This window comes from Molossus molossus, unplaced genomic scaffold, assembly GCF_014108415.1.
Source record: "Molossus molossus isolate mMolMol1 unplaced genomic scaffold, mMolMol1.p scaffold_m16_p_18, whole genome shotgun sequence".
Classification (NCBI taxonomy): Eukaryota; Metazoa; Chordata; class Mammalia; order Chiroptera; family Molossidae; genus Molossus; species Molossus molossus.
In genome coordinates, this window is record NW_023425353.1 from 7,542,270 (window position 1) to 7,565,688 (window position 23,419).

General features: G+C 50.9%; 1 protein-coding gene across 6 annotated transcripts in view; it reads left to right on the forward strand.

The window, feature by feature from the left end:
• Positions 1-23,419, forward strand: part of LRIG1 (leucine rich repeats and immunoglobulin like domains 1) — a 114,844-nt gene that overhangs the window by 43,271 nt on the left and 48,154 nt on the right. For all 6 annotated transcript variants that reach the window (XM_036266088.1, XM_036266084.1, XM_036266086.1 and 3 more), the window contains one exon: positions 1,581-1,655. In XM_036266088.1, coding sequence (XP_036121981.1) covers positions 1,581-1,655 — 75 coding nt within the window. The remainder of the gene's footprint in view (positions 1-1,580; positions 1,656-23,419) is intronic.

Below are 23,419 nucleotides of genomic sequence, written 5' to 3' on the forward strand. Positions count from 1 at the left end.
CAAACAAGGCCCTCTAAGTGGAGAAGGGGTTTGCCACATGATATGGATCTGCTTTCTCTCGGCCAGATGCTTCAGTCGTGAAGCTATTGAAACAGACATTCTGTGTCCTGTGGCCCAGTAATTGCCAAGCTTCATCTCTAACTGGCTTTGGCACTGAAGAAAGCAAATGGCATAATTCAAGGCCTTTTTCCTTTTTTTCCTATTCATTTCTATAAAAGATGGCAGATAGATTATTCAAGCACATTATTCAAGCTGTATATGTGTCTGAATATCGCTGTCATTCTAGTGACCTTGTGTTCAAACAGCCACTTGTGGCTGGAGTGATTCAATGGTTAGAGTATTAGCCCATGCTCCAAAGGGTCACGGGTTTGATTCCCGGTCAGGGGCACAGGCCTGGGTTGCACGTTCATTCTGCGGCCTTGGTTGGGGTACATGCAGGGGGCAACCAATTAATGTATCTCTCACATTGATGTTTCTCTCCCTACCTCCCTCCTCCCTTCCACTCTCTAAAAATCAGGGGGAAAAAACAATGACAAGATAGTCTATGTAGGACATACTGCCTTAAAAAAAAAATGAGACTAAGATAACCCAGCTCTATCCCCCTTGATCCTGCATCTCAGATACAATTTCTCCTCAGCCCGGCACCCGGCAGAAGCCTGACCACTGTGCCTTGGCTTTCTTACGGACTTCTGGGCTCACTTCACAAGTCTGAGCTTGGATCCTCTTCCAGATTTGGAAATACATGTCCTTGTAAGGAGGCCGACTGCAGAGCCTCTGGGGCAGTCCGGGTGAGCCGTGTTTTGGTTTGCGGGCTTCCCTGCCATTGAAAGATGTGAACTCTGGAAGTTCAGATTTAGAGTGTTCCAGCAGGAAGGGAGCTTGGGGGAGCAGCTCCAGTCTGCCGAGCATTTTCAAAATGTCTGCGTGCACAAACGTGCCTGTATGTACGCATTCCTGGAAAATGCATTTGGAGGCTTTGTCAGAGTTTGGAGAAGCTGGGATCTTAACTACATAAGAGTCTCCAAGTCCAGCTCCCTTGTTATTGCACATGTGAGGCATTGGAATAGTGCCCATGTGTCCAGCCTGGGGAACTTCACACACATGCGTGTCTGTGTCTCTGGGTCCTAGCCTGTTGCCTCCAGTGAGGGCGGAGCAGCAGTTTGTGCACCACCTTGTCACAGTTGTGTGAGAACATCCAGGGGGATGCTCTTCCCGCCTCCAATCCTTTCCTGACTATCTGTCCACAAGGAACATTCTGGCGGTCTTGGGCCACCTCTGCCCTGCACTGTGCAACTTGTCTGTTGTTGCTGTTCTTTGTTGGTCTTGATTTCTAAGTTAGGTTGGAAGCTCCTGGAAGACAAGAGACACCCCCTGAGAGTTATTTCTAAACCATGCATGTGACTGTTTTTGTGACCTCGTGTGACTTCTCTCCCTTTAAGAACTCACTTTAAAATTTTTCATCTTTTATTTAGCATTACTGTGGCCAACTCAGCACTGTTTCTCTGATTCCTTTGTTAGTACATGATTTGAAACGACTAATTTAAATAGTATAAATGATCACTTGTTTTGTGTTGTTGCAGGTATCTCAACAACAACGAGCTGACAGCCATCCCGTCCCTGGGCGCTGCGTCATCGCACATCGTCGCTCTCTTCCTGTGAGTGCTGCGTGGGCTCGGGTTGGGTGGCCAGGCTGGCGGCTGCCTGGCTGAGTCTGGCGGGGGAAACCGTTCCTTGACCGGCTGGTGAAGAACGGCCTTTCTTCTTGTAGTCCTAACAACCATGACAGATACCTTGCGTGCTGTTTGGGGGCTTGTACGAATTAAAAACTGGAAGTTTTGCCTCATCTCTAATTTGGGGAGAAATTGGCCCTTTGAATGCCCAGAGGTACACAGAATACAGTTTCTTGGTCCTAGAGGTTAAGCCACTGTGTGGGAGAGTGAACTGGAGCGAGAGGAAATGTGTGAAGGGCACTGCGAGCTCGTCTCTGCCAGGGACCTCGAAGCTGGACTCAGCTCACTGCAGTGGCTGTAAACACGAAAATGCTACAGGGCCTGAAATCAACGTAAACGGACGGAATTAGCAGTTGTCGTGGTCAAGTGTGGTCAACAGGCACAGTGCTGATTATCATAGACCACACACTGGAAATGAGACGGGCGCAAAGGAGGTACATGAAAAAGAAAGAGGCCACGGGGTATGGTTTGGAGCAGTTGAGAACCTCTGCCCAAGAGGTACCCCCTTCTTCAGCAGTCAGATGGAGGTGCTTGCTTGTTGTGAACACACCCAGAAATCTTTCCAGATAAACCAGTTGTGATCCAACAACTTGACCAGATCACATGGGCAGGTTCTTCAGCAGAGCACCTCGCTCTGCGTGATGAATTTCCTGTTCCCACTCCAGCCCTGCATATCTTTATTTGATTTCGACTTTGCTGGCATTATAACTCGTTTACTCACCTGTGTATATCTTTTCTCAACACCGAGGCTCGGCGGGCTGAGCGCGGGCTTGGCGGGAAGGCACTGCTCGCAAGGCCGCTGGTGTGCGCAGCATGCTGACCTCCAGTGTTTGTTGGCAGCAGGCCCTGTGTTCAGGAGGTGCTCCATCCTTGCGAAACACCGTCTCGGGCTTAACTCTTTCACGACACTGGGGTTGTGAAACACGGGGTTAGAATTGTGGCCCAGCTCTTTGTCCTGGACAGGCAGCTTCATCTCTTCAAACCTCATTCACAGAATGTGTTCTTGACCTGTTTCCCACACAGGGAGCGTGAGGCCGAGGTGTGAGGGGAGTGCAGTGTCTGGGAAGCTGCTGGCATGTGGACAGCATGTAGTAGGTAGCTGACAGATGGTGGCTGCTGCTCTGGCTGGTGGCTAGTTGTCACGTAGCCCTGTACCTGGGCATGATCTCACCTCGAGGGCCACAGGAGTGTACATTAGGCCATGTTCCTGTGAAGTGCTGGGAGAAAGGCTGTGGCCTTTTGTCCTGGGCAAAGGTCTGACTTACTTTCTGTACCCATTTAGCCTGCGTGCCCAGCATGTGGAAGGTGTTTGATTGCTGGCTAAATTAAGTGAGTTTCTCCTACCTGTGGCTAATTAGGGCTGTGATAATCTCTCGTGTGTTCATAGAGCAGAACAAAGGAAGATGCTACTTAAAATATGGCTCCTTGCCCTGACTGGTGTGGCTCAGTGGTTGAGCATCATCCTGTGCACCCAGAGGTTGTTGGTTCGATTCCTGGTCAGAGCACATGCCCAGGTTGTAGGTTCGATTCCCAGTAGGGGACATGCAGGAGGCAGCTAGTCGATATTTCTCTTTCACATCAAGGTTTCCTTCCCTCTCATTTTTTCCCTCTCTTATGAAAAAAATTAAGTATGGTTCCTGGACCCGCAGTGTCACCAGCGCCAAGCTCCTTACAAATATAGAGTCTCAGGCCTCATCCCAGCCCCACTGGGTCAGAAGCTACTTTGACAAGGTCCCTGGTCCCTTGCCCACTGATCAAGCTCAGAAGTACTGCCTTGCTCCCCTTGCTCGGCTTGGTTGGGAAGCCAGGACCACAGAGAAAATCTTTGTGTTACCAACAGGAAACTGAGGTTCCTTGAGTTCCTGTAAGTTGCAAAATCGAATGGTGGAACTGAGCCTGCCCACAAATGGCTGTGCATTGCCCCTTTATCTGTCCCCATGCATTGGGCCAGGAGTGCGGCGGCAGGTGACTGAGCCACCCTATGCCAGGAGCAGGCAGGACCCTCAGCTCACCCCCAGGGCCTGTGCACTTTGAATCGCGCCTTGGGCTGCTGACTAAAAATACATTCCTGTTTCTTGGCCCAAGTGCCCAGAGCAGTGGGGCTGGTTGGCCTTGTTCCTGCTATTCCATTAGACGGCGTTAAAATATGTAAAGCAGGGGGGGGAAAGACTCCCTCTGGTTTTGATTGAGTTTGGAAAATGCAGGTTAGCATTGGCAGCCACCTCTCTGGCCTGAAGCTTGTCTCCACCAGACTGGGTCAGTGATTTCTCTGAAACTGCAGAAATGGAGGGTTTTTACCTTCCTTTTCTCTGAGGGTCATGCGTCCCCTGAGCTGGGATTGGGTGCCTAGTTGTCCTGCAAAATTAGGTTAGCAGCATGGCATCTGGGTAGCAGGACTATAGATAATTTTGCTGCATCCTTCATGTCTTCCTGTGTTTCCCAAGTGCACCTTGCAGAGGACAGGAGCCAGAGGACAGGCGTTACTTCCCACCCTGACGTAAGGCAAAGCGCTTAGTATCACCAGCCATGTAATGACTCCGCTGTTGAGGCTTCGAAGACCAGGTTTCACTGATGAGTCTAGTTTCTCAGAACTGTAGAATTAAACGGTGTCACGTGTTCAATAGTCATTTAGTTGGCACCTTCTTTGCCTCTGCAGTGGGCCCAGAGGCCTTCCCAGGGGAACCTGGGGGGGTTCAGTGTCAGCACCTGTGGGAAGCTTGCATGTCTGTAAACATGGTTGGTTAGTCAGCTGAATAAATGTTCGCATTGATAGTCCTCAGTCTTCAGATTCTTATTCCTGTCTTCCCTGCCCTTGGGGACAGGCAGAGGGTGAGAACAATAGTAGAAATGTACGAAGGGATTAGATGGTCACGGCTGTCACAGAGTCAGAAGCACCAGGACAACTCTATTAAGACAGGTATAGAGTTGACCCTTGAACAACACGGGTTGAAACTGTGCAGGTCCACTTATATGTGTTGTTTTTTTTTTTCAATAAACAGTCTGCACTCCATCTGCAGGTTTCGCATCCATGGATTCAACCACCTGGAAATTGAAGACAGTGTTTCGACCCGCGTTTGGGAATCCGAGAATGCGGATAGCTCACTGTGCATTGATCTCTGCCATTTTATATCAGGGACTTGAGCATCTTTGGATTTTGGTATCTGTGGGGGACCAATTCCCTGTGGATACCTAGGAATGACAATAGTTATATGTGCTTTTCACCTGCAAAGGGGTGGGGCTAGGCATCCCCTAACCCCTGTGTTGTTCAAAGGTCAACTGTACAGACAGGTGCATTAGGGAAAAGGGTGGACTAGGTGTATATCCAGCCCTGTCTTAGATGATGTTGTGACCTGGGACAAATAGCTTTTGTCTCATTTGTTGAATGAAGGATGAAATACAACTTTCATGTTTCTTCTGTGACTTGGAAACTGAGAGTCGGGCAATAATGTCACAAAAGAAATACTACTGACCCTGCTGTCTTGTAACCACATCTCTGCTTTCTGTGGATTAGCAGAAGCAGCAGGTTTGTGGTTTTCAGCTCAGACACCTGCAATTATGGACTTCTGCCTCCGGGAGTCGGCTCTTCGTCTCTGTGTCCCGTTCCTGTCCGAGTCTGTGCCATTGCCCTGCCTCTGCGCGTGTGCCCTGCCCTTCCTCACCAGGGCCTTCTCTGCTGGGTCACATTTGGGAGGGCCTCGTGACTAGGGTTTGTTTTGCCTCTGGCTTTGCTATAAGGGCTTCAAACCAGTTTTTCACTGTTTGGGGGAATTGGAGTCATTTAGTGAAATTTCAGTTGGTTAATACTTTCTGATTAAGGAAATTATTCAAATAAAGTATTTATCACAGAGCAGATTTATTTGCATCGTGTTCTGAGGATAATGTTGAAGCCATTTGTCCATAATGACAAAAAAGCACTAAACTCAAGGAAAGCTTTTAATGGGAGTAGATTGGAACAAGCGAGCTAACTTCATGAAATAGTTCTTGGAAAAAGCATAACTTTTGTTAAATGGGGGCAAAATCTGCCATTAGTTTTTCATGTTTGTTTTTTTATTTTAGTATTTATTTTTTAACTTACCTTTACTGTTGAATGTATTACAGATATTCCTCATTTTTCCCCCATTGACCCCCTCTTCCCCACTCCCGCCCCCCCTTCTGCCTTTCCCCACACCATTGTCTGTGTCCATTGGTTTTGCATATATACATAGAAGTTCCTTGGTTTATTTCTTCCTACCCCCCAAACCCCCCTTCCCTTTGTGGTTTGTCAGTCTAACAATCAATTTGTACTTCTTAATCCCTTCACCTTTTTCACCTATTTCCCTATCCCTAATCCCATCTGTCAACCAACAAAATGTTCTCTGTATCTATGAGAATATTTCTCTTCTGCTTGTTCATTTTGTTTATAGATTCAATTGTCAATAGATATGTATTCATTGCCATTTTGCTTATTAATATTTTTTATCTTTTTCTTCAAGAAGACCCTTCAACATTTTATATAATAATGGTTTGGTGGTGGTGAACTCCTTTAGCTTTTCTTTATCTGGGAAACTCTTTATATGTCCATCGATTCTAAATGACAGCTTTGCAAGATAGAGTAATCTTGGTTGTAGGTTCTGGCTTTTCATCACTCTGAATATTTCTTGCCACTCCCTTCTGGCCTGCAGTTTCTTTTGAGAAATCAGCTGACATCCTAATGGGAACTCCCTTGTAGGTAACTAACTGCTTTTCTCTTGCTGCTTTTAAGATTCTCTCTTTGTCTTGAACCTTTTGCATTTTGATGATGATGTGTCTTGGTGTGGGCCTCTTGGGGTTCATCTTGTTTGGGACTCTCTGTGCTTCCTGGACTTGTATGTCTGTTTCCTTCACCAAGTTAAGGAAGTTTTCTGCCATTATTGTTTCAAACAGGTTTTTGATTTCTTGTTCTCTGTCTTCTCCTTCTGGCACCCCCAAGATGCGAATGTTGGTGTGCCTGAAGTTGTCCCAGAGGCTCCTTACACTATCCCCATTTTTTGGGATTCTTTTTTCTTTTTGCTGTTCTGATTGGGTGTTTTTTGGTTCCTCATATTCCAAATTGATGGTTTGCTTCTTGGCTTTACCTACTGTATTATTGAATCTGTGTAAATTATTCTTTATTTCAGTTAGTGCCTCCTTCATTTCTGACTGGTCCTTTTTTATGCTCTTAAGGCCCTCACTAAGTTCGCTGAGGTTCTCACTAAGTTCATTGAGTATCCTTATAAGTAGTGTTTTGAACTCAGCATCTGTTAGGTTGTTTATTTCCACTTCGCTTAGTTGTTTTCCTGTAGTTTTGTTCTGTTCTTTCATTTGGGACCTGTTTCTTTGTCTTCTCATTTTGGCTGCCTCCCTGTGTTTGTTTCTGTGTATTACTTAACGAGAAGTTTGGGGCTCGCTGAGATCAGATGCTGCTTGTTTGAAAGAATTTAGGAAAACCTGAAGCAGGATCCAAGACAGGCCAATCCTATGGTAAAGGAACTGGCAACAGCTTGGGTGGGCCTGAAAGTTGGGTGGGGCAGGGCCTCAGGGAGTCAGCAGGGCGGGGCTACCAGTGTGAGCCAGGTTGCTGGAGTCCCAGATATGGCAGCTGTCTGCTGCCCCAGGGAAGGGCTCACCAAAGGAACAAAGGCCTCTGACAGCACGTCTGTCCCGGAGAAAGATGACTCTCCAGCCCTCGCTCCAGTGCCAAACAACTCAGTTCTTCCCCATAAGTTTCTGGTGCCTTTCGAGCTGCCTCCCCCGCACTGGAGCCTGGAGGGTTCGAGTCTGAGTAAGTCCATGTGTGCCTTTAAGAGGAGCTGCCTGGGGCTCCGGCCACCTCAGCCTCCCTGAGGTTCAGTTCTTGCTGGTTTTACAGCCAGAAGTGATGGGGATTCTCTTCCTGGCACTGGAACCCTGAGCTGGGGGCCTGGTGTGGGACGGGGACCCCTCAGTCCTCAGGGAGGACCTTCCCAGCCAGGGTACCCTGCTGAGTTTTATCAGCCATACGTGGGTGTGGGACCAGCCCGTCTGCCTCCGCCCCTCCTACCAGTCTCCATGTGGCTTCTCCTTTAATCCCGTAGCTATAGGACTTTCATTCAGCTTGATTTCAGGCGGTTTTGAATGGTGGTTGTTCTGTAGTTTAGTTGTAACTGTGACGTGGTTGTGGCAGGACGCGATACCGCGTTCACCTACCCGCCATCTTGACCGGAAGTCCTCTTTTTTTCCCTTTTTTTTTAGTTGCAATTTCCAAGGCAGCAGAAATGTGGTGTGGTGCGTAAGTGCCATATCTGGTGAAGATAAGTTCTCACTATTCCTGTGGTTTTTCTGTGCTCGAATCATTGAGAAGGTTGGTCACAGGAAATGGCTGTTTTCAGTCCTAGGAGTTGGGGGCTTGCTGCAGAGTGGGCTTGAGCAGGGCGGCACCTTGGCTGGCGCCGCTCGTGTACTTCTTTGCCCTTGCTGGGGCGCTCCAGGCCTCGTCTCCGCCGTGCCTGGCCCCGGTTCCCACCTGCGGCCTGGATCGGCGAGGGATCCCGGCAGAGGTTAGTTGCACACAAATGTTTGTAACTTTGCATTAGTACTATTAAAATCCCTTAGGTTTGTGCTGTATACGAAAGCCAGCTACATCAAAATACCTTTTACTTCAAATCTTGGAAAAAAAATTGAAAACCATCTTTTATTGAGATATAACATAAAACTCACCATTTTAAACATTTTAAAGTGTACAGTTCAGTGACTTTTAGTACATTCTCAAGGTTGTGCAGCCATCACCTCTAACTCAGAAGGTCATCACCCCAGAACCAAGCCCCACACTCTCTAAGCGGTCACTCCCCTCCCCAGCTCTCCCAGACCCCTGGCAACCACTAATCGGAAAATTAATTTTTCTACGGAAAATATTTTTCTCTTGTGTTAGCAAATAGACATGGGAGACCTGCATAATTTAAATAAAATTACCAGAAGTAGATTTGACTACACAGTTATATATTTTGCTATTACCTCTTAGCTGAAGAAAAATGGATTAAATAAAAGTGATGGAATATTTAACGTCTCTTTATTGTAACATCCTGAGAATAAAACCTGGAAGGAATGAAACCTGATGTCCTGTCTGCGACCCCACTCGGAGGGAGCTCCGTGGCAGGAAGCCCAGGTGTAGTTGGTGGAGTTGAGGCCTTGGAGGGAGCACCCTCTTCTTGGCTGGACCTGCTGCGGAAGTAAAATCAATGACGGTGCTTACCTCTCTGTGCGCCTGGCCAGCCCTCTGAAAAACGAGCCAATCAATCTTCTTTATAGGCTCATTAACACAAAGATCAATTCACATTAAAGCATAATTAAAGAGCAAACCTTTGAGGAGAGGCAGTGACCTGGCTGCTGCTGCTCAGGGCTGGGGAGAGGAGTTAACGTCTTAGAAGGCCCACTGGGGAACTAGAAAGAAAGGGGGGACCCAGAATCAATGCAGAAAATTAGGGTTGGATCCGGGGCCTGAGCTAAGGTTGTTAGTGATCAAGAGTAAGCACAGGTGAAATTACACCGAGTAATCCGTAGTTGGTGGGCGTTCCTGAAAGAGTGTGTGTGTGTTGGGGTGCGGAGGACAGATGTGTTCTCCCTTAAGGAGCTGGGGTGAGGCCTCTTTCCCGCTCTTCAGTTAACTGCCTTAAAACTCCCTTCATTTGCCTCACCTGGAGGAAGGTCATCATTAGCAGACATAATAGGGGCTTGATGTTGAAATCTTTTTTTTACACACGCTGTTTATTCCCAGAAGTATGAAATAATTTGTCTGAAAACGTTGTGCGTGACTGTGGATGGTGAAGCTCTCTGTATGTTGATACATAGCTGCACCTGAAAGTCTCTAGGTATGTGTGCATGGTGAGGTGGACATAGCAGTTCTCGCTGGGACAGATCATTCGATTTTCCTGTGGGCTGAGTCATTTTGGGAGGTAAAGAGGCATCTTCCACCTAGAAACAGAATTCAGCCCTGAGGTGAAGGAAGGCCAGTATTGGCCTGTGGCTTTTAAAGTAAACCACGTCTGGGCCATTGGACCGTCTTTGCTCTGGGTCTTTCTATGCAGGTTCATCAAGAGAGTCAACTTAATAGCAACTGAAACACTTCGAGAAACTGAACAAGGTTGTGTTTCAAAAGCCCCAAGTCAAGTTTAAGTGAATGCCCTTGTTCCTTGAGCATCTAGTGACCTGTCTGGCCCCCGGATACTAAAGGGCAGCTGCGGTCCTAGTCAGAAGACAGCCTCACTGGAGAATGTATGTAAAATGGGGCTGCCCTTACTCTCCTTTGTTTTCATAGACATGCTTGCTTTTGCCCAGACTTTTGTTGGTTTGAACGGATTTTTGCCTCTGGATAAAGCATGACATCCATTTTCTTGGGAGACTGTGGCTTTTTCATCACTTGTGTGGTTCTCATGCTGGACCATCCAGTAGAAGCACGTAGAAGTCTCTCTGAGACACAGATGGCTGGGCCCAGCCCCGGTTTCTGATCCAGCAGATCTAGGGCACGATTCAAGAATTTTCTTGGTTGACAAATTCCCAGGCGATGCTGATGGTCCTGTCTCTACACCCCCATTTGAGAACCACTGCCTGGGCTCCTACAGGGATAGGGGCTGGGGGAGGCTCATGTGTCGAAGTCTTGCCAAGCTGGTTAGCATTTGGGGAGCAGTGAATTATTTGGACAAATTCGCAATGTCACTGGTATGGCGACTGGCATTTGGGCGTGTGGGGCTCAAAAGGCAGGGCGGTGGTCTTGTGTGTGTTTAACGGAACTGGTCGGGCGGTGGCTGTGGGTTTGAGGCCCAAGGTTGTTATAAATTTGTCTCTGCTTAATTTGCTGTTTTTTGGTGATCACAGTTTTCACCAGTTCTTACAGAGGAGGGAGCCTTAGTGCACAGCCTCCCTGGCAGAAGCCCTGTGGCCATCCCAGGTGTGGGTGTCGGCCCTCCTGCGGCCCCGCCTCCCTGGCAGGAGGAGCCAGTGCACCACTCACCTTCCCGCTGCTGACAGTCTCGGTTATCAGATACATCTTTGCCCTCACTACCTCTTGAATGGTCCCGCTTTGTTCTAGGTGGAAGGTCAAAGGAATGTCTGCAAGGTGGGCAGTTCTTCCCATCCTAACGAGGGCCCACAGCTGCCCCCCACTGTGACCTCCTGTTTTCCTGGCCCCTGCCACTGGGAGGCGGTGGTCCTGGTCATCAGAGGGCCAAGGGGTGCAGGGAAAGCGGCCGAAACCCTGGTGTTTCGTGATGGAGACCAGGGTCTCAACTGCAAGGCCACTGAGGTTGCCACAGTTTCCCAGCATGTCCCCATGCAGCCCATGTGAAAACATGTCCCCTGACCAGAGTCCCTGCCCTCGAGGAACTCACATCTAGAGAAAGAGGAGTGGACAGGCACTGGTAACAAGTTCAAACTGGAAATGTCCGACGGCTTACCACTGTCACTGGGGGTGCAGATGGGGAAGGTTCCCAGACAGTGACTTTTACCTGAAAGTCCCCTTATGTAGACCTCATTTCTTGGACCCTAAAAGTGAGTGTAAGTTACTGGCGTCAGGCAGAGCACCCTGCATGCTTGGCCAACACCTTGGGTGCTTGGAGGACTGCTGGGAGAGGGGCCGGGGGACAGGGTGGTTCCATCCGGGTGCTCGGAGGACTGCTGGGAGAGGGACCGGGGGGTGGGGGGGGACAGGGTGGTTCCATCCGGGTGCTCGGAGGACTGCTGGGAGAGGGACCGGGGGGTGGGGGGGGACAGGGTGGTTCCATCCGGGTGCTCGGAGGACTGCTGGGAGAGGGGCCGGGGGACAGGGTGGTTCCATCAGGGTGCTCGGAGGACTGCTGGGAGAGGGGCTGGGGGACAGGGTGGTTCTATCAGGGTGCACGGAGGACTGCTGGGAGAGGTGCCGACTGAACCAGCCGGTCCATTGAGGCCCAGTGTGCCCCTCCACATTCTCTCCCTTGTCAGTGAGCAGGCCGGTGGGAAGAGCAAACCCCAGCCTCTTTGCACTGCAGCCTCGTCAGGTGCTGGGTACCGCCCCTGAGCCTCAGAGGAGAACACCAAACTCAGCTCACAAACAAAGCCGCTCTGTGTCCCGGGAACGTCGCCGGGGCTTTGGAGTGCTGACTGCCTCTTGCCGGCGTCTGAGCGAGGTCTTCGCTGGGAAAGGAGCCTCTGTGCCCTGCCTGCGCCTGCCAAGTTACACACAGTCGTGACTTGTCATTTTTCTCCTCTTTCCTTTGTCTCCTTCCGTGAGCGTGGGGGTGGCGAGGCAGCCAGATGAGCGCACATCTGCAAGTCATTTGCTGCAAAGTGACATGAACACCAGCTGTGGGGTCTGGGGAGCTGAGGAAGGGGTGTGTGGTGGGGACAGGACCTTGGCTGAAGGGGTTACTGCCTCTTTTGGACCTTGTAGCTGGGGTTCTGTTGTTGAGAGTTGTTTTTTGTTGTGTGTTTGGCTCCCCCACTTCATTTTTTCTGGTGACCGGGTAAGCTGTAAGTAGAGCCCACACCCAGTGGGAATAGGTGCTGGCGAGGCACGGTGGTCGGGGAGCAGGCGCCTCCTCCCAGCAGCGGTGCGACACCCCGGGGCTGCGGGAGGAGGTGCAGGTGGAGCAGCTCTGGGCTGCAGGTCCCCTGTGTGAGGAGCTGGCCCCTGCCCATAGCAGTCTCCTTCCAACTGGGAACACTTCCTCCTCCCCCTCGCCGACTTCCTGCAGGTGGCTCCTCTAATCCATTTACCTCTGGGGGAGGCTTTGAGCGTGTGCACCTAATCCGAAAATGGCTGGCTTGACTTTGACCCGCGTGGTGACCTTTCGAAGAAGGCAGGGCCTATTATGTCTGCTCACACCTGGGAGCCATTTTCAGCTTTTATAGCCCAAGTGGAAGAAATGTGCTTGCGTTTATACCAGGCCTTCCTTTTGTAAGGTCCATTGTTGGGCTATTGAAGAGAGTATTAGATTTATCCTGCTTGTTCAAAGGCGAGGTTCTCAAAGATAGAATAGTCTACTCAGTATATTAGGTCAAGTCATAGAAAATTGCTGGTTTTTTTTTGTAGTTCAGAAAGGGTCAAAACATTGGCAGTCTCATGTGGTCCAGTCATTGGTGATGAAGAGTTGTGGTGGTCAGCGTGTGTGACACGTGACGTTGGCAGGCAGTCCCCCTTGTGCCTTCCTGGGCCGCTTCATTGTGTCACCCCTGCAGTCCCAGGAGACACAGGGCTATAGCTGACACATTTTACAGGTGAGGCACCTGAAGCACAGAGAGGGCAAGAAACTTGCTGGAGGTCACACAGGAGTGGCAGAAGTGAGTCTTGATCTCCTTTCTCTGTGTACTTGGAAGTATATGGTCTGGGAGCCTAGGAGGATCTTGTCATTTCACGTGATGACATACAGATTGTGTTAGGAGGGAGGACGACTCAGGCCTGGCCAGAAGCTGCAGGTCTCCCTGGGGCAGGGCTGAGAGGCCTGACAGCAGCATGCGCCTCTTCAGGTTGTGTGGGCCTCTGCACGGCCGCCTCGCGTGGACTGCTGCGGGCAGCCTCCGCGGGGTTTTCATGGACTGGTGCGAAGAAACAGGAAGTGCTTCTCAAGCCACTGATTATTAGGTTGACTGGCCACTGCCCTCACCGTCACACCCACTACATTATCCGGAGCTGGTTGTCATCATCCATTTCTTAAGGGCACAGTGAGGAACATCTTGCTGCTGTTGCTACAGAGCCCAGACTTGTTCGATGGTGCGTCAGCTTCTCACATGGTGGCATGTGCCTCTGTGCCCTCGGAGACAGCACTTCAAGGTGAGCCCTCCATGGCCTCCTCACTTCCTGGTGTCTTTCAGACCCGAAGAGCTGAGATAAAGGTGACATTTGTGATATCTGTTCTCTTCCCAACTTCTTTGACCAGTAGATGCTGGAAGGTGAGACACAGCTCACATGGTGTCTGTCCAGCTGTCTCCTTGTAGAGTCTCTGGGGGCTAAGAAATAGTCTGTGGTTGGGAGATTGCTGTGAAATCAGTTTGTAAAGACCTAGTAGCTGTAGGAAAAAGGTAGGTGCAAAGGGGTCTTTTCATCGTATTGATTTCTGCATCATTGGATTTTATAGAGAGGGGGCAGTTCTGCAGAGTGGTTAAAAGAAGGTTCCGGATCAGACGGATCTGGGTCTGACTCCTGCCTTTATCACTCTTGCTGAATTCTCTTATTTGCTAATGAAAGCAGGCTGTGAGGATTCACTAAATACTGCATGTCCTCAATGTAGTGTCTGGTGTCTAGTGAATGTGCCCCAAGTGCTAGACACTTATTTCTATCACTGATGACACTGCCGAGCACCTTCTAAGTGTGGCGTCCCTGCTGTGGCTGCTGTGTCCTGAGGGTGTTTGGTGGTCTCCACACAGAACCAGGAAGCTATTTACATCCCTAGAAACGGTCCTTACTTGCAGATACCCATGTGGCTGGTCTGTGAACCTGGTGAAGTGTGTAGGTAACCCTGTTTGTGTGTGTACACCAACTCGTGTTGTGGGAGCTTGGCCTATAGCAGCGGGCCCACTTCTCTGCTCCTCCTCATTGCCTCCACCTGGGGTGGTGCAGCAGCAGCAAAACATTAAGCAGGTATTAGCAATGGCTCATCCTAGACTGTACATAGAATGACCTGCAGTTTAAAACCTAGATGCCTAGGCCAAATCCTCGGCAATTGAGTCAAATCCTTGGGCTGGGGGCTTTTGGCAGGAGGGCATTGGGCACAGGCATTGGAGTTTCTTATTTTTTAAAGCTCTCAGGTCATTTCCATATGCAGCCGGAAGTTTTAATGAGCCACAGCCAGGCGATCGCAGCTGCGCGGTTGTCCCCTATCCCCTCCTCTCCGTGCCTGCCTCTCAAATGACCTGGCTCCCCGCCTTCCTCCTTCTCTCCAGCTGGAGGGACACTAAACACTAGAGCTGGCCTTCGATTTGGCCCTGATGATGCCGAGGGTCCCTTCGAGGTTTGAATTGCCTCTCGCACCACTGATTTAAGTGGGAGACACCGTGACGTTAGCCACTTAAAATGCTAGGACACTGCTTTGCCTTTGTGGTGTTTGGTCTGATTAGACACAACCACCTCGTCAGGCAGGCAGAGCGTCTGACCCAGGTCACCTCCTCCCCTGGAGGCCACTCGCCCGCTCTCACTGCAGTCTCCACGTGCATCAGAAGTCGTCACGATGCTGAGGCAAAGGGGCGACAGGCGGAACTGGCCGACTTCAGGCTCTTTCCAAACCGGCTTTTAAAGTAATTCCGAAAGACTTAGCTCTTAAAAAAAGTAAATATGTGCTGTAGAAAGTGAAAGTCCCCTCTGATCCCCCCAAAGCTATATTGTAATACAGCAAAAGTCTAGTCTAACATTGACTTAGATAATATTGTGAGGTTTATGTTTAGAATTTTTCCTTAGATGAGTCACAAGAATAACTAGAATTTTGGAAATGAGAAAAAAAATGTCTTTGGACTTTTTAGAATGTGTCATTTTCTCAAAATGAAGTGTGTTCTTCCTTACAAGTGGTAGAACAGTGCTCACCAGCCGCACGGTGAGGCCCTCTGCCTGGAACGGTGGGTGGCTCGGCCCTGCAGGCAGCGTGAGGACCCGCAGCAGGCGAGAACCCTCCACCACCGGGGCTCCCTGTGGGGCAGGCTGGTCCCGTCCCCTCCTTCGTTCTTAGTGTGTGTTAACAAGAACCCTCACTTGGTGATCCTCCGGCAGTTATGTGGTTCCAAGTAAGTGTCCAGTGCCCGTCCTCACTTTGCCCGGCACCCTGAAGAAAGCTCGAGCTCCCGGGAGGTTCAGTCAGTTGTCAAGGAAGTGGATCCAGGAGACAGTGCTGCCGGGCCCTGTGGACACCACTGGGTCTGCGTGTGGGACGAGGTCCAGGTTCATGCTCCCCCTGCCTCGGGCCTTGTGGATCACCTCTGGGAAGGTGAGGAACCTGCCCCTCTGTGGATGTTTTAGCAGAGAACCTGGGTCCATTATTTGACCACCTCAAGCTGGATGCTGGGGCATGTAGGGTGATTCACTGTTCTCTTCTCAGGACCTACTTGTTGGTCCCAGAATGTGGGTCATTCTGTGTGAGGTGGTGGTGCCTGGGAGTGGGGGTTGTGTCTGCCGCTCAGTGCGCGTGCCCCCTCCTCAGCACCAGGTAGGCCCCTCAGTTTCTAACCCTGACCTGGCCAGACACCCCACCACTGGACCTTGCACAAGGCAGCTGTCCTGTTTGCACGTCCCTTCTCTCAGCTGTAGGGAAACGGCCGGTTCCCCTCAGCCACACTTAGCCAGGGTCGAGAATACACAGGGCTGCTGCCCTCTGTAGACCGTGGCAGGACCTGGGGGTGTTCTTTGAAACAAATTGTCCATCTCTAGTTGAGAATGGCTGTTGTGGGGGACCCACTGACTGTGACCCTGGGTTCCTGGTAGAGGCTCAGACGCTTGTGAGTTCTGCCAGTGGGCCAGCTGTGCTGTGGTCACCGGTGTCGAGAAGGCTGCTTTAATGCGGCGTCGTTTGCACCCTGACCAGCTCCCAGTCACTGTCGAGCCTGAGACGTGCACCTCATCTCTAAGGGTCCTCAGGCCCCAGACTGGGCCTTCCTCTCCCTCCCCATATGTCTCCCAGAGAACTGAAACCTCGTCCCCCCAAAGCCCCCGGTGGACAGCCTGCCTTGTGGTTGCCCACAGGCAGCGTTTGGTGCAGAAATGAAGGAAGGACACCTTTGTGGCTCCCCATCACCTGTCAGATAAAGTCTCAGCTCTTTCAGAGTTGGCCCCTGGTTCCATTTCTTGACCTCTCTTCACCTCCTTCCTTGAACGTCTACATCAGACCACCCAGAGTGAAGGCCACAATGACCATGTCTCTTGTTCATGTTGTCACCTTGGTCTGGAATGGCTGCCTTCCCCTGACCTGCTTCCCCACCACATTGTGTCCCCATCTGTCCCTGTGCCCATCACATCCTGACTCCTTGATTCGAGTGCATTTTGGGGCATTGGGGATGGGTTAGGGGGATAACAGGCATCCCATATATGTTTGGATGAATGAGTAAGTTCACTAAATGAATGGGTCAATCCAAGAGTAAGTGACTGTGGAGTACAGGGCAGATATTGGATAGTTTTAGACATTTATTGTCAAAGTGAGGGGACAGACTTGGAACAAACGGCAGAGAAGTCACCTGTTGGGTGCCCCTAGAGGGCATGGCTCTTTCAGCCGGAGGTGGGCCTTGCTTTTGATTTATGGAAAAGCTGGGCAGATGTTCTAGGAGAGAACGCAGTGGAAACTGCCCCCTGGCAGGCAGTGTGGCTTAGGTGGAGGAGTGTGGGCCCTGGGGCCCCATTATCCAGGTTTGAATCCCGTCCTGCTGCTTCCTCATGCAGCTTTCCAAGCCGAGCCCCCCCCCCGCATGAGTGTGTCTGCTCGCCCAGGAGGGCCAGCAGGTGGTTTGGAGAACGTTCTCTGAAGTGAGATGAGTAATCATTGCAGGTTCCTGTGTGCCCAGCCTGACCGGACTGGTTCTCAAACGTAGTCAGATAGTTCGGAAAGCCCGGAGTTAACGATAAGCAGCCTTCTTTGTTACAGGACATGTCAGGGTGAAGCGTGGTGTCCCCACGTGAAATGAGCCGCCTGGAGCTCTTGTTCTGTGAGATGTTAACAGTTCCTTCATGAACAGGGGCCTTGTGGTCACATGCAGAATGGAGCTGAAGGAACGGTATCTTTTTAGAGCCTTCATCATCACCTTTGGCTGACCTATGTTGTGCCTGCCCGGCCCCCAGGGAGGGTGTCTGCCTCTGCTCCAGAACCTTGTCACGGAACTGCCCACGGCTGGTGCTCCGGGGCGGCGCTTCGGGAACCTCCTGTCGGCAGTGCAAACTGCCTGTGCCTGCACCACCTGGGCTTGGATGCCCAGCGCGCCCCTGCCTGGCCAGGTACTGCTGGGCTCGGCTCAGTTCCGGGCACAGAACTGAATGTAACCCTGACATGGCAGGCAGGGGCTGCGCCAGTCTGATAAGCTTTATCTGCAATGCCTTTCTCCCTTCCCGAATGGTGGGAAGTAATTAAACAGGGCATGAGCGTCCTAGGTCCCCGAACCTCGCGCGGCCCCACAGTGTTTGGTGCTCGGCCCTTGGTGCTGAGTTTCTCGGGTGGAAGGAAGTACAGGAAACCAGCTGAGGTAGCAGGTCGGCTGTCTGAGTCCACCAGCTCCTTTCTCTGAGTCCACTGTGATATTTCTGTTGTTGTTCTAATTGAACTTTTTATTTTGAGATGATTACAGATTTGCATGCAGTTGTAACAAGGAATGCAGACATCCCCATGTACCTGAGAGTACGTTTCCACATGGCAGCATCTGGTCGGACTTCTCGTAACCAGGAGATTGACATCGATACACTCGAATACAGAACCTTTCCATCCACAAGGACCTCTCCTGTGGCCTTGTAACCACCCCCATTTCCTTCCTGCCCTGCACCCAGGCAATCTGATATGTTCTCCATATTTGCAATTTTTCACTTAAAGAATGTTATATAATGGAGTCCTACAGCATGCAACCTTTCAGGATTGGCTTTTAGGGTTGGCTTTTGGGATTGTGGTATGTGTATACCACCGTTGGTTTAATCATTTGCTTGTTGAAGGACATCTGGGGTGTTTCCAGATTTGGGCTGTTCCGAATAAAGCTGCTATGGGCATTCATGTACGGGTTTTTGTGTGAACATAAATTTTCAATTCTCTGGGATAAATGCCCTAGAGTATAATTGCTGCATTATAGGGTAGTTGTGTGTTTAGTTTTTAAAGAAACTGCCAGACTTGTCCACGTGGCTGTCCTGCCTCTCATTGCCGCCAGTGCTGTGTGAGGGCCTTGGCCCCCGGCAGCCTGGCCGGCCTGGGCTGGTGGCGGTGTTGTCGCTCTTGGCCTTTCTGGAAGGTGTGTATTGATATCTCATCACGGCGTCAGTTTGCATTTCCCTCATGGCTGGTGACGTGCAGCCTCTTTCATGCCTGTTTGCCATCTGCATGTTCTTTTTGTTGAAATGTCTGTTTATGTGTTGTGCCCGTTCTCTAATTGGATTTTTCAGTTTTGTAAGTTTTGAGAGTTCTTTCTTGGTATGTTCTCGACACTGGACATGTCGTTAGAAAGGACTTCCCTCCAGCCTGTAGCCCTTTATCTTCACAGGCTGCCCACAGAGGACGTGTTTTTAACTCCCGAGGTTTCCGTGCTGCTACTGTCAAGTCTAGGAACTTGGCCCAGCTTTAGAGCCCAAAGTTTCTCCTGCGTTTTTTTCTAAAAGTCTGTCATTTATATTTTGTGGTTGGGTCCATGATGATATGTTTTTAAAAACCCAAAAGCCAAGAAAAAAATATAAGCTTGTGGTTTTGAGAAAGAAACAGAACAAGTGTTGGGTCCTGTAGCAACCCAGAATGGGCGGAGACGGGAGGGTGTGGTTCTGGGCTGGAGGCTGGGCCCTGGAGATGGTGCCGCTTTGAAGTTGTAACAGGTCTTATCGTCTTCAGGACGGGTAAGAAGGACTGCATGAAAGGGCCAACTGCTTAGTCCCAACACACCCTCCCTCGGCTCTCCCGGAGTGCGGGCTGAGCGTGTGCGAAGGCTTGGGAAATTGCACGGTTAAGAGATATCCTACATCACATGATTTTGGCAGATCAAAGTCCTCCAGATGGAGCAGGAAGCAGGCCTGGTTTTACTTTTAAAGGCACATCAGTGGTGTCTCTCCACAGGGGGGGATCTTGTCCTGGAGTCTGCAGCCAATGCCGAGCAGCTTCCTGCACTCAGACGGCAGGGCTGCTGGGAAGCTGGCCGAGAGGTGCAGGAAGCTGCCGCCCCTGCCCCTGGCCCACTGTCTCTCTCTGTCTTCATAGCCAGTGGCTGTCAGATACAGCTTCTTGTGTCTGTGCCCCTCCTGAGAGTAGCACAGCCCAGAGTCAGAGGTACCTGGGCTTGCATGCTGGTTAGCTGGGTGACCCTAGGTCGAGCCTTACCCTCTCTGATTATGGGGTGGCAGGTGCCTTCTCTGGCATGGTAGGGAGTAATGGGTGAACCGTTTCTTTGCTCCCTGGAAGAAGCCCAGTTCTGTTCTTCATTCTCACTGCCACTCACCCATTTAGAGACCACGCCAGCCACCTTACATGTGCGTGGGGCAGGGTGGTCAGGCTGTGGCCTGCAGTGTGGGCGTGGGCACGTGTGAGTGGCCCGGGGATGTGGGGACTGGTGGGGGCTGAGAAGAGGGAAGGTGCAGGTGTTGTGTAGAGAAGCCCTCTTCCCCAGGGTTCTCCTGCCCACGTCCACTGTGAGGCATCTAAGTCCCAATAGGTGTGCAAGGTAAGGACCCACATCTGGGCTCCAGGCCCAGCTGCTGCTTTCTGTGGCATTGACCTGCCTTTGCCTCAGCAACCTCTCTGTTCATGGGGATGATGGTGACGTCCTCCTTGCAGGTTGTCATGAGGATTGAGTGAGCTAAGCCAGAGCCTGGCTGCTGGTACATGTTAGATTTGAGACCACTGTTCCTGCTACTCCAGTTACTGTTTCTGCTAAGAAAGAAGTGTGGTGAGCCTCCTTGGTGGCCAGGGATCGAGTTGGAGCTTTTTGGGAGGGTCTACTGCCCTGTGCATCTGACTCTGGCAAACTCTCTCCAGCTGCTGCAGAGACCTCGGGCCTCATCCCGGCTCCAACCACAAAGGCTTCACTGTGCTCCCCAGCTGGAGCTAGCTATGTGCATGAGAACGTTAGGGTGCAGGGGGTTCAAGGGGAGCCTCTGGAACCCAGCATGGCCCCACTTGGTGAGTGAGCACAGGAACTCTGTATAGTGGCCCTGGGGCCCACCCTGCTGGCAGCCCACGGGGAGGCCTTCGCCTTGCAGCCCGCAAGCAGGCCAGGCATTTCCAAACATAAGGGTCAGGTCCCACAGTTCAGTGTCCAAGGTTGTGTGAACTGCTTTGTAAAATAACTATTTAATCTATTTACCTAATTGAAAAATACATTAAAATAATGAACCAAAAGAGGAGGGGGAAAAATTCCGCCATCATCATACCGTGTTGGAGAGCAGTGTACGTAGTATATAGTATTGCCTACCTTCTTTCTGCCGACATCTTGGAGAGAGTGGCAGTCGTGTGAACTGATCAGCTCCGCACCCTGCCTGAGCCTGAGCCTGTGGGGTGGACAGTCTCCCGAGCACGTGAGCACTGCGGGCGCTCGGTGGCCAAGGCTGAAATGGGAGGGTGGCATGAGAAGGTGGTTATGCTTTATCTGGAAGTTTTTAGTACGGTGATTCCATGTTTCCAAGTCCTGCTTAGTAGGTCCGCGAGGAGCGGGAACCACTGTACCTGAAGATAGAGCTTGTTGGTTCTGGGTTCCTGGGTTACCTTCACACCCCAGCGCCACCCCGTTGGGACAGCGTGACGGACTGGGAGAGAGGTGCTGCCCTGTCATGGGGCAGGGCGGGGGCTCTCCCACTGACCATGTCTGTGTGGAGCCGTCAGTTTGAGGACCATGCACTGCCGCTTCTTTGCCCCTCCACGGGGGCTGTGTGCACATGCTGCTGGCAGTTTCCAGGGCTGCAGCCTGGCCATGGGGCTCTCACACCCTGCTCCTGATTGCTGCCTTCTCTCCACCTGGCCCTTGTTCTTTGCCAGGAGCAGGAGCTCAGCCTCTTGAGCCCAGGACAGCCTGTGCACTAGGTTGGCGTTAGGTGGGCTGGCTTTCCTCCCTGCTCCCCTCAGAGCCAGACACAGGGACCTGCAGACTCTCCCAGGAGGCATCGGGAGAGCCTGGTTCAGCTGCGGGGCACCACGGGCTGCACTGGTGCTTGGGCTGTGATTCTGCGTGCCTGCCTCAAAGCCTGGTGCTCTGATCTCGCGTCTGGGAGGCTGCGGTGTGGTGGAGAGGACCGCCCCCTGTGTGCAGGCCATCAGGGTCCTGGGCAGAGGGGGAGGAAAGAAGACAAGGATATGCTGACAGTCAGGAGAAGATAAAGCCAAGAGAGAGAACAGCAGCCGTGTCAGCCTGACCAGAACAGAAACACTGGCTGTTCCGACCCAGGGTGCCCAGGTGTGGGTGGAAATTCAGGTGCAAGGCGCTCAGCGTTCCTGGCTCTCCATCTGCTGGCCTGACTCGGTGCCGCTCTGTCCTGCCCAGGTGCCAGGACAAGTTACCTCCCCACTGTCACGGAACAGACCCCACACATCAGCCGGCCCTCAGAAATGCCTACCAGTGTGAACAGGGCACAGCCTTTCTCTGGAGAGTGTGGTCCAGATGAGGCTTCCCGGTGTGAGATCAGAACGCTCCCCATTGAATTCCTCGTTATTTTTCTCTCTAGGGGCCAAGGCAGAAGTTGGGGAGGCATCTGTGGGGATGGAGACTGGGTGCGCTGCTCCTCATTGCCTGGGGGCGGGGCCACGGGGCGCCCCCTGCAGGACAGGAGAGCCTCACTGGATGCCGGCCCTGGCTGAGCAGGGAATGTCCTGTTTGGAGTCACATTGAACTTGGAAATGTACAGTTAACTTGATTTTTTTTATCCTCACCCGAGGACATTTTCCCATTTTTTGTTCAGATAGAGTGGGAGGGAGAGAGAGAGAGAGAAACATCAGTGTGAAAGGGACACATCGAGTAGCTGCTACCCATACAACCCAGCCAGGGCTGGGGACAAACTGCAACCGAGGTATGTGCCCTTGTATGTGCCCTTAGCGGGAACCGAACCCGGGTCTCTCTGGACCGCAGGCCGACACTCTAACCGCTGAGCCAAACCAGCCAGGGCTGTATAGTTAACTTGAAAACCCATTTTATTTGACATTTTCTTTTAAAAATGTCTGTCAGCTTTTTCACCTAAAAAGTTAATTGTATATTACACCTTTAAAAAAATTCACAGGATGGTTGGTCTTGCGTCAGCGGTTTCTGTGGTCCTAAAGAGCCTTCCTTGGTTTGCGTGTGTGGTGGGCACTGAGCTGACGCTGTAAGTCCTTTGTTTAATCAGCAGGTGTTTATTGAGCGCCTTTTATGTTCTAAGCATGGTCCTAGGTGCTAAGAATATAGCAGAGAAGATGATCAGCTAAAAATTCCCGCCTTTGGGCTGCTTAACGTTCTAATGGTGTGATGACCTCGAGACTCCTTAATACCTCAGGAGGTTTGTTTTGTTCTGTTTATACTTAGTAGACTTTTAGAGCAGTTTGGGGTTTACAGAAAAACTGAGCGGAAAGTACAGAGACTTCCCATATACTCTCCTCCAGTTTCTACTCTTATTAATGTTTTGCATTAGTGGGGCGCATTTGTTACAACTGATGGGCCAATATTACATTACTATTAACTAAAGCCACAGTTTACATTAGGGCTCACTGTTTGGTTGTACATTCTGTGGGCTTCCGCAAATGTTTAATGACACGTATCCACCATGGGAGTGTCACACAGAATGATTTCACTGCCCTAAAGATCTCCGCACTCTTCGTCCTCTGCCCCCAAACCCCTGGCAGTCACTGATCTGTTTACAGGCCCCATAGTTGTGCCTCTTCCAGAATGTCGCTTGTTTGGAATCATACTGTAGTTGCCCTTTCTGATTAGCTTTCTTCACTCAAAACAGTGTGCATTTCTTTAAGAGGTTTTGTTTTTGTTTTCTGTTGGTGCATCTTAAAATGGAACGTGGATCCCTGGTAGTTTGGATCGGCTGCTGGTGATTTGTCCCCATTCCTGGGTTGTGTCACTCTAGACGTCAC